Source organism: Balaenoptera physalus, assembly GCF_965194825.1.
Source record: "Balaenoptera physalus genome assembly, chromosome: 9".
Lineage (NCBI taxonomy): Eukaryota > Metazoa > Chordata > Mammalia > Artiodactyla > Balaenopteridae > Balaenoptera > Balaenoptera physalus.
The window spans coordinates 25,699,825-25,714,857 of NC_138888.1; the positions used below are offsets into that span (position 1 = coordinate 25,699,825).

Sequence of the window (15,033 nt, forward strand, 5' to 3'; positions counted from 1 at the left end):
GCAATCCTTCAATTACAGTTCAGCTTTCCCCACCCTGGCGCTGGTTCCTGAGGAGGTTTCTGCTTGCGGATTTCTGCTCAGGTAAGTTGTGATTCTTTGTATCTGCCTGTCTGCCTCTCTAATTTGGGGGCCAGCGGTTTGTGACCTCAGTTCTCTGAGGGATTTAAGAAGAGTTGTTGAATTTTCAGTTTGTTCAGCTTTTTCTTGTTGTTAGGATGGAGGAATGACTTTCAAGCTCTTTTCATGCCAGACTGGAAACTGGATTCCTTTTCCGTTGTATAAAATGTTGCCTGAGTGATATTTTCTCGCCCCGCGTAGAACTTAGTGAAAATGTTCACATTCTGGTCACCGTTCCTCGTATCCTCCCTCCCATTCTTAATCTTTTCTGGCTACAATGATTGCTTCCTCAAATACTTTTTAGCTTTTAAAGGTCTAGTTCTTTCATCCCTGGATTTTTAAAAAATTCCACTCTCTGTCTCGGAGTGCTGATAGCTAGTACTACCCATGTGTGCCAGTTGTGTCAACATTTAAACAAGGATGCACTATTGACACTGTTGTTTCTAATATTCTGCTGGCAAATCCTGCTTTGTGAATTGAATTGGTGGCAGATGCACATTAGGCTGATGGCTTCAGGAAGGGGTTTACAGAGAATGCTGGGTTATAAATGATGGTTCAAAGCTAGATTTACAGATCTAGTTTTCTCTAAACCTGTTACCGTACATCTGTCCACATTGAAGCTCACCTGTAGTTTGTACCCGCCCACATTACCTAGAGAAAGGACTTTGAGCCTTGCCTTCGTATTAGAATTCTGTTTAATTGGTCTAGATGGGTCTTGGTATCAGTATTTCTAGCAGTTCCTCGAGTAATTCTACCATGGAACTAGGGTTGAAGTCCACTGGTGTGCAGCAGGTTTCGGCAGACTTCTTCGCTAAAGGAACGGATAGTAAATATTTTAGGCTTTGAAGTTCATATGGTCTCTGTTGTAACTACCCAACTCTTGATGTAGCAGCCATAGGCAAGTGGGCGTGGCTGGGTTCCAATAACTTTATTTCTAGCCACCAAAATTCTAATTCATATAGTTTTCATGTGTCATGAAATATTTTTCTTTTGTTTTTTTTTAACTATTAAAAACTGTAAAAATCAGTCTTGTCTCACAGGATGTACAATTAACAGGTTGCAAGTGGGATTTGGCCTAGGGGCTGTAGTTTGGCAATAGTTTAGCTGTAGTTTATTTTCTTCAATTCTTCAGTTTGGTTCCATAAGAGAAAATGTTTCCTTAGCTACATCATTGGCAACATCTTCAATGAGTCCTAACATTGACTACTTATTTCAAGTAAGTCTACCAGAACATTTTTAAACACGGCAACGCATTTCCTTATTAGCCTTTGAAATTGTGGCAATTGGGATGCTTTTGTCTACAAGTAACAAGCATGGCTTAAATGACTTTAAGCAGTAGGAAAGGTATTCTCTCATTAAAATATAGACAGTTGCAGGGTTATTCAGCTGCTTGACAATCATCAACCCAGGTGTTTTCCATCTTTCTACTCTACTATCCTCAATACTAGTCCTGGCTGATGTCTTGCCTTATGGTTGCAGGATGGCTGTTGCAGCTCTAAGCATCACATGCAGATACATAACATCCAGCAAAGAGGAAGAGTATCTCCTTCCATGCATTTATTTTTAATATGAGGCAGTCTTTTTTTAGACCAAGCCTCTCCTCCTGTGTAGATCTCTCCTTCATTCCCAAAGACCAAATCAGCCACCGGTGAAGGAATTGAGATCACCATAATTAATTATCATGATGCATCCCCTGTCATGGGGCGGGATCTGGTCTGCCTCTCACAGGTGGTTCCAGGATCCCAGAACCAAATCAGGGTTCTGTTAGCAAGGGAAGAGGAAGAAATGGCAGCTGGGAAGGACTCAACAGAGTCTCACAAGAGAACTAGAGTCTTAGGATTAAAAACAGAAGGCTGTCTGCTGAGCTTCTCATTTCCATTTGTTTATTTACTTCCCTTAAAAATCATTAGAGAATTGTTCAGTACAATTTTCCTGAAAGAAATATTATTGATTTTTCACTCAAATAGATTATATTTTGCTTCAGCCCTCAAAGAAATTACTTTATTTCTTTCAGATTACATTTGAAAAGTAATGCATCCTACTTTATTTTTCTAAAACTGTACCACGTTGCATATCTAGCATAAAAATGTTCATGTCAAAAAAGCTTTAAAGAGTCATTTTTTGTTCATTTTGAACCATCAAAAGGTTGTTTAGTTTTGCAGTTTATACTGTGAAAACACTAAAAATATTTCCCCCCCCCGAAATTACAGCAATGAGTACGAGTTTAAGAACCATGTGTGGTTCTTATCCTGATACCCACCCCCATAGGTATCCTGATACAGCCCCCAAGTGGTACATGACCCACCTCTACCTCCCCATTTGAAAATCATGGAGGGAGATTTGTATCCCATTCCAAATTCAGAGCTATGTCCATCCTGTTGTGAGCCCTGACCCCCAGTCAGGAGCAGGGACTGAAATTCCACATTTGCAATTTCTTGGGAGACCAGCTGGCACCGTGGAAGCTGCTCTGGCCCAGGATGGAGAGGCCAGGCTTCTGGTCCCAGCTCTGCCTCTTAGGTGGTATTTAACACTGGACAAGTTACTTAACCTCTCTGAGCTCTAGTTTTGACATCGGCAAAGCAAGAGTTTGAACTATGTGATGTATAAGATTCCTGTTAGAGCTTATCTGTGTTTCTCTTTACCATGTGATCCAAGATTTCGACTTTTCCCTTCCAATGTTAAACTGATTTCTATTCTTGTTCCTGCTGCTTGGTGAAGGCACACACTGTCACTGTGTCCCCCAAGATAATGCGTCAGAGCAGCTACCCTTTGTTCTGCCACAGCACGGTCAGACAACCCGCAATATTCTAGTGTGAGACATTCACATGTAACTAAGCCAAATCCTCTCTTTCTAGGAAGCAAATCAGAAGGTAAGCAAGAGCAATGCTACAAAAGAGAGAATTTTGGAGAGCTTTATTTTTTTTTTAAACTAAAATGTTTGCAAATGTCTGTTCTTTATTATTAATATTAAGACATTTCACCATTATTTACTACTGCAGCTCTAGAGGTGTTTCTCTCACCTTCTAGAACTCTCCATGCATCTTCACACAGAAGTGAAATGATGAGGCCCTGAAAAACTTGTGTAGGAAGAAAAGTTTTATTTTGGTGGCAAAAGCAAGTTATCTTTGGCTTATCAACATTTTTCTGTTTTTCTTTCTTTTCAGAGCTATTTCCTATGTTCACTAGTAATTCTTTTTCTTCCTCAACTTGCATAGTACTTGTTTTTCTCAGGGCCGTTATTCGTTATAAAAGAGCCGGGTCATCATTAGAACAACCTGGGGAGATTTTTCCCCTAAGGAACTTGAAAATGCGTTAACAAGCAAGCTCCCCCCATCCCCATTCATCCAGGTGTCGGCCAGTGAATTGCAGCTTCTTAGGTCCAGAGGCCCTTGCCCCCCTGCTCAGGCGGGCTCAGTGAAGGGTGGAGAGCTGTGTTTTAATGGTTACAAGAGCAGTTTATAGCGGCACGTCCAGCCCAGGTGAACCCGCTTTATACTGAAGGCCCGCGTCCAGAGCCTCTCCTCCAGGGGCGTTCCTGGTGGCCTCTTCATAGGAGGGTGGCGAACACGAGAGAAGGGCTACCTCCCCGGGCAGTGGGGAGTAAGGGAAGGTCTGCTCGCTGCTCCAGGGTAAGCCCGGCAGGAAGTCGGTCACCTCTCCTGCAGGCGGGCGCTCTGGAAGGTCGAGGCCGGAAACCTGCCCCTGGGGCCGAGAGGCCTGGCAGTGGCGATACAGGAAAAGCAGCAGAAAGGCCAGGAAGAGCAGGACGGTGGCTGGAAGAAGGATGTACAGGAAGGGCTCCACATCTGCCTGGGTGGAACTTACCTTCCAGGTACCCTGGAGTTAGGGAATGGAATTGAATTAGAAGATGGGGAAAGAAGACCCCTGCATTTCTTAGGCTGATCTTTGTCTTCATCTTGTATTCTCCTTATCATCTACTCACTCTAAAAATCACTCTAATCATTCATTTATGCCAATGAGCTCGAGCCTGCATGAAGTAAAGTGCACTTCCGTGATAAAGTATGAATTCAGATTGTCAAAAGTACACAAGGGTACCCTACAATATTTCCACTGAAGTAAAAATATTAGGATAAATTTTAGTTGGCAGGTCCATCACTCATTCTTTGAATGAGAACTCTTACTATTTATGTACTTGTTTTGTTTAGAATTAGACCAATAATGTTTTATTGCCACAGAAGGATTATATGGAACTGACTTCTTTAATTCTAGAGTAAAATCTGACATTGTTATGTGCTCATATCTCATATAATCAACATTTGAAATCCGATTGGATAGCTGATGCTTATGATGATTGAGATTTTGAAATTTCCTCAGTATGTTTTTGCAATATTTGTAAGATAAATATGGAAATTTGGAATTCTCTCAAGAAAAAGAATTGCAGATAAATTTATTTATTTATTTTATTTTTGGCTGTGTTGGGTCTTTGTTGCTGTGCTTGGCTCTTCTCTGGTTGCAGTGAGTGGGGGGCTACTCTTCGTTGTGGTGCATGGGCTTCTCATTGCAGTGGCTTCTCGTTGTGGAGCACGGGCTCTAGGTGCGTGGGCTTCAGTAGTTGTGGCACACAGGCTCAGTAGTTGTGGCTCGCGGGCTCTAGAGCACAGCCTCAGTAGTTGTGGCACACGGGCTGAGTTGCTTCGCAGCATGTGGGATCTTCCCGGGCCAGGGCTCGAACCCGTGTCCCCTGCGTTGACAGGCGGATTCTTTTTTTTTTTAAATTTATTTATTTATCTATCTATTTTTGGCTGTGTTGGGTCCTTGTTGCTGCGCGCAGGCTTTCTTTAGTTGCGGCGAGCGGGGGTACTCTTCATTGCAGTGTGCGGGCTTCTCATTGCGGTGGCTTCTCCTGTTGTGGAGCATGGGCTCTAGGCGCTGGGGCTTCAGTAGTTGTGGCTCACGGGCTCTAGAGCGCAGGCTCAGTAGTTGTGGCGCCTGGGCTTAGTTGCTCCGTGGCATGTGGGATCTTCGTGGGCCAGGGCTTGAACCCGTGTCCCCTGCATTGGCAGGTGGATTCTTAACCACTGCACCACTAGGGAAGCCCAAGAATTGCAGATAAATTCATTCTTAAGCAACCTAAAAGGTATTGATTTTATTGTATCAGCTCACAAGAATAATGATGGTTCTTGATGGAGTAAATAGTAGGCATGAAATGATACTCCAACAGCAAGGTAGAAAAGCCATATGAAAAATTAAGTCCTGTTCCAAATTGCATAGACATCGCTTTACACAAAGCTACTAAGAAATAATGAAGTATTAAAAAGCTTCTCTGTTCATTCACAACACATGTGAACGTTAATATATACTACTACAGAGGAAAAGAAAACAGTGTAAAGCCTTATAATTGTGTTTAAAGAAACAACATATTAAGATCTTTATCTACTGATTTAAAATAAAACTTATAGTAATAAAACTATGAAAGCTGAGGTTTTTGCCTTGATTTTGGTGGAAAGAACAAATGTTTTGCTTGTCTTGACCTCTTAAGAGACTGACTTATCTAGTGTTGTTCGTATAATCTTTAATTCCTAAAGAATTTGCAACTATGTTGTTAATTCTGACTCAAAATTAGATGGTTTATTTAATATTTACACTGCTAAATATTTTGTTTTCTCTGAGATATGAGTTAAGATATTCTAAGTTAAAGTGCGTACAATTAAAGGTCTTCTTGGGAAGAAGAACATCGTCTTTGGGCTTTGACAGCTGTGGTCTTGAATTCCAATATGACCTTCTGATACCTGCGTGACCATGAACCATTCACTTGCCCCCTCTGTGTCTACTTTTTCTTTTCTATGAAATGAGAATAAGAACATCTTTTTTGGAGGGTTGGCATGAGAATTTAATGAATCAGTGAACTATGAATTCTTTCTGTTTTCTCACACATAATCTAGTTTATCAGAACTATTAACTTAAAATCTGTTGTGCTGTAACAAGGACTTCGATTATAAAAGCTATAAGAACTCAAATAAATTTACTACAGTTATTAAAAAATCAAGTTGGACTGAAAAAGCAATTTAACTACATTTATTTTCTTCCACTAGATGAATCACTTAAAATGTTAAAGCTATTATCTCTTAATACTTAATCACTCTTCAACCTTGATAAACAAGAGCCATTTTGCATAACTGATTTTTCCTTCATTCTCCTTCAGTAACGTGGATGATAATAGTTTCTAAATAGTTGTGGGCATCAAATTTTAAATACTCTATTAAACCCTCTAACTTCAGTATGCATAGAATATGAAAATACTTAATATTCTATTTAAAAGTTTTTCTGTAATAGACCCTCTTGCTTACCATTATGCTATTAATGCTATTAGTTGCAAAAATTTGTGAAAAGAGAGATGCTACAGTCCCCTTCTGTAATTGGTACATCCATTGGTTATTTTGTCCAAATATTGAGTGGCACTGAAAGACTTATCTAATACCGCAGATTAGGACAGTTTCTTAAGATAAAGAACTCTTCTTTCTTCCTAGTTAAGAGATCACAGAGCTATGAACAAATTTATGACGGTATCCTTAATTTGTTTATTTAATGATTCATGGTGTATTCGTTCAAATTGTTGTGGATTTTGTTAATGCAGAAAGGATGTCTTTTTCTTTTTTAACATCTTTATTGGAGTATAATTGCTTTACAATGGTGTGTTAGTTTCTGCTTTATAACAAAGTGAATCAGCTATACATATGTCCCCATATCTCTTCCCTCTTGCGTCTCCCTCCCTCCCACCCTCCCTATCCCACCCCTCTAAGTGGTCACAAAGCACCGAGCTGATCTTCCTGTGCTATGTGGCTGCTTCCCACTAGCTATCGGTTTTACATTTGGTAGTGTATATATGTATATGTCACTCTCTCACTTTGTCCCAGCTTACCCTTCCAAGATGTCTTTTTTTAGTCAAATATTCTAATTGTTTCACTACCCTCAACGTGGTTTTTTAACTTTTAATATTTCTCAAGGACTTTGCTGTTCAGGGAATACTTTAAAGAAATAACCAATAGAAAGTGTAACTGCTGCAGGATATATCATACATATGTGTATAATTTATTTCTGTTAAAAGTGGTTTTAGAGAATTTAAATACCAATCTCACCACTCGATTTTCCAGAAAACAAGAAAATAGGTTTGTTTCCCCCTTTCTGGTGGGACAGTAGTATCACTCATTTCCCTGCTGATTGTAAAATTAATTCTGAGTTTTTAGGTTTCTACAAGTATTTTTCCTTAATGACGCCTCAGATTGAGACTTCTTTGGGGATTTCCCAGGTAAAGCAAAACAGCTGCTGCATTTCTTAGAGGCAAAGCCTCCTTAACCCTCTGCTGCCCTTCCTGAAGTAAGATCCTTCGCTTCTGCTAACTCTTAGAAACAGCTGGAGAGCCAAAGGGAGTCTGTCTGTCTCTCTCTCTCTCTCTTTTTTTAATGTAGACTGAGCAAAGAACAAAGTTGTCATACCAAAGCATAAAAATTTGTTGACTTCTAGCTTCGGTGTTCTTTGATATATTTGGTATATCAAGTGTTCTTAGAATATATTTGTGACAAGTTTTACTTGAGTTTATCATTGTCAAAAGATACCAACTTTCAAGGTAGTTCCTTAGACCAAGCCAGTCAGTGAATTCATATTTTTGTCACACATGTAATACAAAATGTTGCCAATAAGTTTTCCTAAAAATGTAGGCATTGTTGGTTTTAAAGCTAACAAAGATACTTTGGGGAAGAAAAGGCGTAAGTCATAGGTACAAACCTGCAGATGGGTTTCCGGAAGAGGTAGGCTCGGTTCACTGGTTAACCACTCGTATGTCCCCCTGCCAGCGTGGCCGAACTTCCAGCTGCTGCCCATCAGTTCCCGCATGTTTTCACCCGACTGATGTGCCAGTCACCCTTCCGCCTCGCCGCCCAAATTTCAACAATACTGCTGCTTCTTGGCTTGCATCCAGCTTGGATGAATTCAGCTGATGGCTGTTGGTAAATTTCTTCTGAGTGTCAACAGGGAAAAGAAACCAACCAGAGAGACCTCTCAGGACTATATTTAAATTCAGTGCCTCTGGGTTTGCTTTTGTGGTCTTTATCACGGTAAGGATTGGCATCAGATATCGGATATGGAATAGATTTCAGGCAGAGGAGTTCTTCACATTCGTGTTATTATAGTGTCGCGAATGGTCTCAGTGAATAAAGAGCTGTTTGTATTTAGATGTAAATACGACCCTCTCCCTTCCCTTACCATATCCCTCTCCAGACATATAGCTGAGCAAGAACTACCCAAGCTGAATTTCCTTTAATTATTTCTGGATTCTGTGGTACAGAGAGAAGGAGTATTCGGTAGTGAAGCAAGACTCATTAATATCACTTTTGTGAATTATTTAGATGAAAGACACTAAATGATAAAATTGTACAGAAGCCAGAGAGACAATAGCTCCGACTGTTTGGATGGAATGTTTGCTGTTTTCGTAGTCTTAGTTCTGATTACCTTGTGAACTTTATAAAATTATTTATATCAAACAATAAGAAACTTTCAGTTTACACATTCACTGAGGTAACTTTGGGATGTTTAATTCTACTGGACATTTAAGACATGGCAGTTGGATCCTTTCTTTTAGTAGAGTAAACTTTAGCTTCAAATATTTACTCAAAACGTTACAGCTCAGAATTGCAACTACCCATGTTTTTATCCAGGCATCCTTTTCATTCAAGTGATTGTTATGATGCTGAAATAATATTTAAATGGGATTCTTTTCTCTTAATTAGGATTCTCAATCTTTGGCCCATGGTAGTCTATGGATAGGTTTTGGGGAGGGTGGTAAACTCTCTAAACTTTTAGGTACATCTAATTTTCGTGGGAGGAGCCATAGTTTTCATTACCTTTTCAAAGACAGCTGCCCTCCCCAATACACTTCGGCACTTTGTCAAACTTATTTGTGATAAAAAATTTTCACTGTGTCCCAGTGCCTCAATCAGTATCCTAGTGTGGAACACCTTTGTCATTTCATCCTTTCCGTTCTTCATGTGGAATGAATTGATTTTGTTCTTTCACTTAATATGTTGCTTTGTTCCATGGATGTGTTCCTATTTTAAGTCAATCCTGTATCCCCACTTTGAAACATCAGGAGCACCTAGAGACCAGTGCACTATTTTGCTTTTTTGCATGTCAGTGGTTTTGCCAATACTATGCCCTCAACTCCTTCTCCATCTTTTTTTTTTAAATAAATTTATTTATTTATCTTTGGCTGCATTGGGTCTTTGTTGCTGCACGCAGGCTTTCTCTAGTTGTGGTGAGTGGGGGCTACTCTTTGTTGCGGTGCACAGGCTTCTCATTGCGCTGGCTTCTCTTGTTGCAGAGCACAGGCTCTAGGCGCGTGAGCTTCAGTAGTTGTGGCACACGGGCTCAGTAGTTGTGGCTCGCGGGCTCTAGAGCACAGCCTCAGTAGTTGTGGCACACAGACTTAGCTGCTCTGTGGTATGTGGGATCTTCCTGGACCAGGGCTCGAACCCGTGTCCCCTGCATTGGCAGGCGGATTCTTAACCACTGTGCCACCAGGGAAGTCCCTCCTTCTCCATATTATCTACTTATTTAAATACTTTCCTTTCTTGAGAAGCAAATAAGCAAGTTGGAAATCTGGATCAAAAGCATAAAATGTGAATCTGTAACGTTGACCCTCCTCCAGTATTGAATGAATCAGAAAAAAATTACTGCTTTTATGGATACATTTTTGGGGGGACCAAGAAAAAGAAACATATTACATAAATAACATGTAATACATCAGAAGGTGATAAATGCTGTGGAGAAAAAGCAGAGAAGGAGCAGAGTAAACGCTGAAAGGGGGAGGCATTTTTAAAGTGGGAAGTCAATTAGGATCTCACAGGGAAAGTGATATTTGTGTAAAAAGCTGAAGGATTCAAGGGACTGAGCCATGAAGGTATCGGAAGGAAGAGCACTGCAGACAAAGGAAATAGCCAGTGCAAAGGCCCAGAGGCAGTCATGTGCCTGATAAGTTCTCAGAATGGCTAGTAGGTCAGGGGGGCTGGAGCAGTGAGCCAGAAAAAAAGTAGAGGGTGGAAGACAAGGTTGGGGAGAATACATGGGTGGGAGGTGGTCGGGCACCACAGCGTGCAGGGTTTATATAGCATTGTAGGAATTTGGCTTTTATTCTGAGTCAAATGGAGAAGGAGAGGAGTGACAAGATCTGACTTCCATTTTAAAAGAATCACTTGGTCCTCTGCATTGGAAATAGTTACAGGGATTAAGGGCAAAAGCAGAGAGACCAGTTGGGGCTCTTTAAATCAGGGGAGAAATAATGGACCAGACTAGCAGAAGTGGAGGTGGTGAGGTTCTAGATATATTTTAGACTTAGAGTCAATAAGATTTCATGAACTAAAGGTGGTATAAGATTGAAAAAAGATCAAGGAGGAAGGAGGATTCTGTTTTAGACTTGAGTAATAAGAAGGATGACCATTGAAGGGGAAAGACTGGATGGGGCAGGTTGTTTTGTTTTTTAAGCAAGATGAGTAAAGATCAGGAGTTGAGTTTTGGGCATGGTAAGTTTGCAATGTGTGTGAGTTTGTGTATTTGACTTTGGAGTTTAGGAGTGAGAACTAGACCACAGATAATAGCTGGAATCCATTGGCAGGGAGATGGTATTTAAAACTATGAGACATAATGAGATCACCAAGAGAATGAGGGTCAGTAGGATGGGGGGACAGAGTGAGTGGCCAGTGAGGGAGAAGAGAAACCAAGAGCGTGTGGTGTCCTGGATCTAAGGGAAGAAAACGTTTCTATAAGGAGGGAATGATTATCTATCTCAGAAGCCACTGTGTGATCAAGTAATATGATGAATGAGATTTACTCTGGGATTTAACAAAATGGAGGGAAGGAGTGTCATTGGTTGCTTGGATAAGAGCAGTTTTGGTGGAGTGGTTGGGGAAAAGCCTGATTGGAATGGTTATGAGAGAGAGAAAGAAGAAGAATTGGATGTAGTGAATATCAACAACTCTTGAGTTATGTTGCTTGAAAGGGTATCAAAGAAATGATCCAGTAGTTGGACAGAGAAGTAAGATCAAGAGGGTTACATAGTAAAACAGAGCAAGTTAATAGATTATAGAGAAAAGAACACATCAGTATATGTCAGCAATTCCACTTCTAGGAATTTTTCCTAAAGAAAGAATTTGATGACTACTCAAAGATGTATATACTGTTGAAAAATGTTTTAACAAATCTTAGATGTCTATAGTAACAAACGACTAGAAATTTTTAAAATTCTACAAAATGATAATTGGTTAATAAATTAAGGTAAACACATCATATCACCCGAAACTAAATACCAGAAAGATGTAAACATGCTTACCATGCATTAAGAGAAACTTGTCAGAAAACTGCATGTTTATTATAAATTTCCATGTCTCTGCTTATAGAAAAAAGTCAGTGTTAACAATGGTAATTTTTCTAATTAGTGGGATTATGAGTTGTCTCTTATGGGACTAAGGTTCTTCTTTTTGCTGATCCACATTTTGTAATTTTTCATAAATGTGTTATACAAGCAAGACAAAATAGTTTCAAGATCTGTCCATCTTTGGAGGCCCACATGAAAGCCACCCTGTTGTAATATCCTGCAATTTCCTGCCCTCCACCTGAATTAGGAATGAATTACAATGTTCTCTGAATTCCCACAGTTATTCCAATATTATAACACTTATTTAAGTCAGCTTTGTATTTCAAAAATAAGTTAGGAAATTGTTAGTTGACTCAGAAAGGGGCTCACTGAAGAGTTGTATAAAATAATGTTCTCTGGTGTGACTTCAATTTATTGGGATATGCTTAGCCTAGAGAGCCAATAGCCTGAATTTGCTATAACTGCTTACAGAAATGCTATAGTATTTAACTCTAGAAAGTTATACCTGTGTGGATTTTAGCAATCAAAGTCTTTTTTTTAGGCCTCCATAGTAGATGATCTTTTTCTTTTCTTTTTTTCTCCACACTAAAAGGCAGAACACTTCCTGTTATTTCAATAGGCTTTTAGCTAAGATTTTTCTGTTTAGGACTTTTATAGCTTGATGTTAATTATAAACGCTGACACAATTAGTCTGAAAGTTTGATTAGCTGTTTCTAAAACTTCTCTAAGTATTTTAGAACTGAGGAGAGAAGAGTTTTTCCATGTTCTACTTAATTCTCTTCCTTCTCCCTCTCTCTCTTTCTCTCTCTTTTGAAATTGACTTGTCTTCACCCATTTGATTGATCTATTTTTTCTTAATTCCCTTGAACTCAACATTATAAATTTCCCATTTTTATTTTCAGGAACTACCAAGACTTCTTGGTTTTCTCCTGGTTTGTGGAACTTAAGGGAGTTTGACTTTGTTGTGTTACACATTTCATCTTCTGGGTCAGTAATGGAGAAAAAGTCCTTGAAAACTCAAGGTCAGGGAAGATTGAAATAAATGAAAGATGCCTGTAAAATGGTAGGGTTTTTTTTTTTTACATTTAATTTCTAAGCTAGTAAATACATTTGAATTTTAGCCAACTGGTCAGTGCACTTTCTCAAGATGCTATTATAAGAATTAAATAACCATATTGGATTAGGATGACTGAAAAACGAATCAGCAGATGGCAGGCAGTACTGTGACAAATCACTGCCTGCATCAGAGCCGGTGGAGGCCCAGGGGTTCACCTAAGGGTCAGCAGATCTCGCCTTGGTTTTTGTTCAGCTTTGGCCCTGATAATCTGGAAGGAAAGACATAAACAGTTTGACTAAATCCACTAACAATATGGACTGAAAAAAGAAGCTACCACAGAATGATTTTTTTAAACCAGCAAGTATGACAATAAAAAAAGAAATTATTGGTATGAAGTTTACTTTGGAAGAATATGAGCACTTACGGAAAGGGAGGTTTGAATAGAAGATTTAAAAAAAAACTTTTTATGAGGGAATAATATAAAACAGAACACAAAGATCTTCTGTGTTCAGTTTCATTAATTTTGACAGTTTTATTCACTCCTGTAATCACCACCTAAAACAAGATATAAAACATTTCCATCATCCCAGAAATTTCCCTCCTTCTGCAGTCAACTATTTTAAAATTTCTATCTACAATGGAAGAGTATTTTTTAAAATCTCAATTCTTCAGAAATATCAGGGAGCAGGATATGAAATGTATAAGCTTACTGTGTTCTCTTGTTATGAACTTGAGTATTTTCAAACATTTGGCCTTTGGTTTTCTATACTTGGAATCATGGAAAATCTAAGCATATTTAAAACAGAATAATGATCACAAATGTATGGAAATCAAATTGATGAATTTAAAACAGGAACTAGTAGGTAGATACATTTAGATTAAAATTTCTCATGTAATTTACATATTTTTTTATTCATATATACGACGGGGAGTGGGTTGGGGTGGAAAAACCTCATTTATTTGATACTTAAATTGTCATATATTATCATATTATATATTTTTCTTACAATAACTCTTGTTTTAAGAATTTCTCCTAATTTTGCAGATTAGGAAGATAAGGCTTGAATTAAGCAATCTTGGGGATAAAATTTCCAAGGTTTTCCAAGATGATACAGTTCCAGGAGCCAGGTCTGGATATATCTAATGCCTCACTGTCGGTGAAGCAAAGGTAGTTTATATGACAAAGAAGGCCGTTCCTCTTTTAACAGGTGTAGCAGCCTTATATTTAGGGTACAATCCTAGAGATGGCAAATGTGGTATGACCATAAATACGAGACTCATAGAAAAAATTAGAACTTCTTTCTTTAGCATCAGTTATTTTTTGACGGCTCCCTGTTTTGACACCTCCCTGATTTGCCTCTATCACCAGGCACAGTCAACTACCACCTCCTCTGGACTGCTTCTGTGCCATGTACATGCTTTCATTAGTTCACATGCTATATTTTGTGTTGAAATTGTGACTGTCTTTCTTTACTTCACTGGTAGAAGACAAAGAATTATCTTTTAAGTTACATTCTCCTAAAGCTCAGTCGAGGCCTGACATCTCACAGGCACGTGAATGCTTTGGAAAGATTGAAATGCTGGTGTCTCATTTTATGTGTGATCTCTAATACTCTTTGGAATGCTGTCAGGAAGAAGACCTCACCAGAGAGAGGCTCTTAGTGGATTGCATGCACCTGCAGTATGTGAGGGGACCCTGGGGTTGTCCTGTCAGCTGCTGAAACTACGTCTAGCCTCTGGGCCAGTGCCTTCCTCTGTGGTCTCTGCTTATTCAAACTCAACTGTTGGTGGAACTTAATTAGTGGGCCTATGCACTGTCCTGCCATTTACTTGAGCTTGTCAGAATCCCCCCAAAGATGTTGCTAATAAAATAACTTTAAGCAATTGTCACTTAAACTATCCAAAAATGTTCTCAGGAAAATTTTAATCTGAACAAGGAATTTAGCAAGTAGTTTGGAATAGAACAAATACCATAACTGGCGTATGTTAGGTCGAGTACAGTTTATGAATAAGCAGGAGCTAATCTTAGACATAGAAAAGAACAATTAGAACATTCATAACTCTGATTTAAGTACGTATTTTGAAGTCCTTTTTTACATTAAACTCTTCTCATCAGTTTAGAAATATTATCATATGAAAATGCTTGATGGATTTGACTTCAAGATTCAAAATCAAAGAGAAATGAATTCCAAATACATCTTGACTATATGCAGCCCGATAATTGACACAAAATTTCTTCCTTCAACAAACATTTCAACATTTTGAAATAGTTATATTATTAAAGTCACAATGTATAGGTTCCTGATATTCTTTCCCCTATAGACATCAGTCAATAATTATGTGAGTTTGTCCAAATAGGAACAAAAGCTAAACACCCCATCCATGCCCCTGCAAACACACACACTTATGCTAACAGAATAAAATCTTTGTTGGATTTGTGATTACAGACAGAATTATGGAAATTCCATTCTATAAA

General features: G+C 38.9%; 1 protein-coding gene across 1 annotated transcript; it reads right to left on the reverse strand.

The window, feature by feature from the left end:
• Positions 1–812: 812 nt before the first annotated feature.
• On the reverse strand, positions 813–12,143 carry SMIM28 (small integral membrane protein 28). The gene is made up of 2 exons (XM_082475059.1): positions 7,861–12,143; positions 813–3,954 (listed from the first exon to the last, which is right to left on the reverse strand). The coding sequence occupies exons 1-2, from the start codon at positions 7,966–7,968 to the stop codon at positions 3,574–3,576; spliced, it is 489 nt and encodes a 162-aa protein (XP_082331185.1). The 5' UTR covers positions 7,969–12,143; the 3' UTR covers positions 813–3,573.
• Positions 12,144–15,033: the final 2,890 nt, after the last annotated feature.

Bases quoted from the DNA above. Each gene is read 5' to 3' on its own strand.
- SMIM28 (XM_082475059.1), bottom strand. From the start codon at position 7,968: ATGCGGGAACTGATGGGCAGCAGCTGGAAGTTCGGCCACGCTGGCAGG. The intron at 3,955-7,860 runs GTTTGTACCTAT...CCCTAACTCCAG, and splicing joins TTCCGGAAACCCATCTGCAG to GGTACCTGGAAGGTAAGTTC.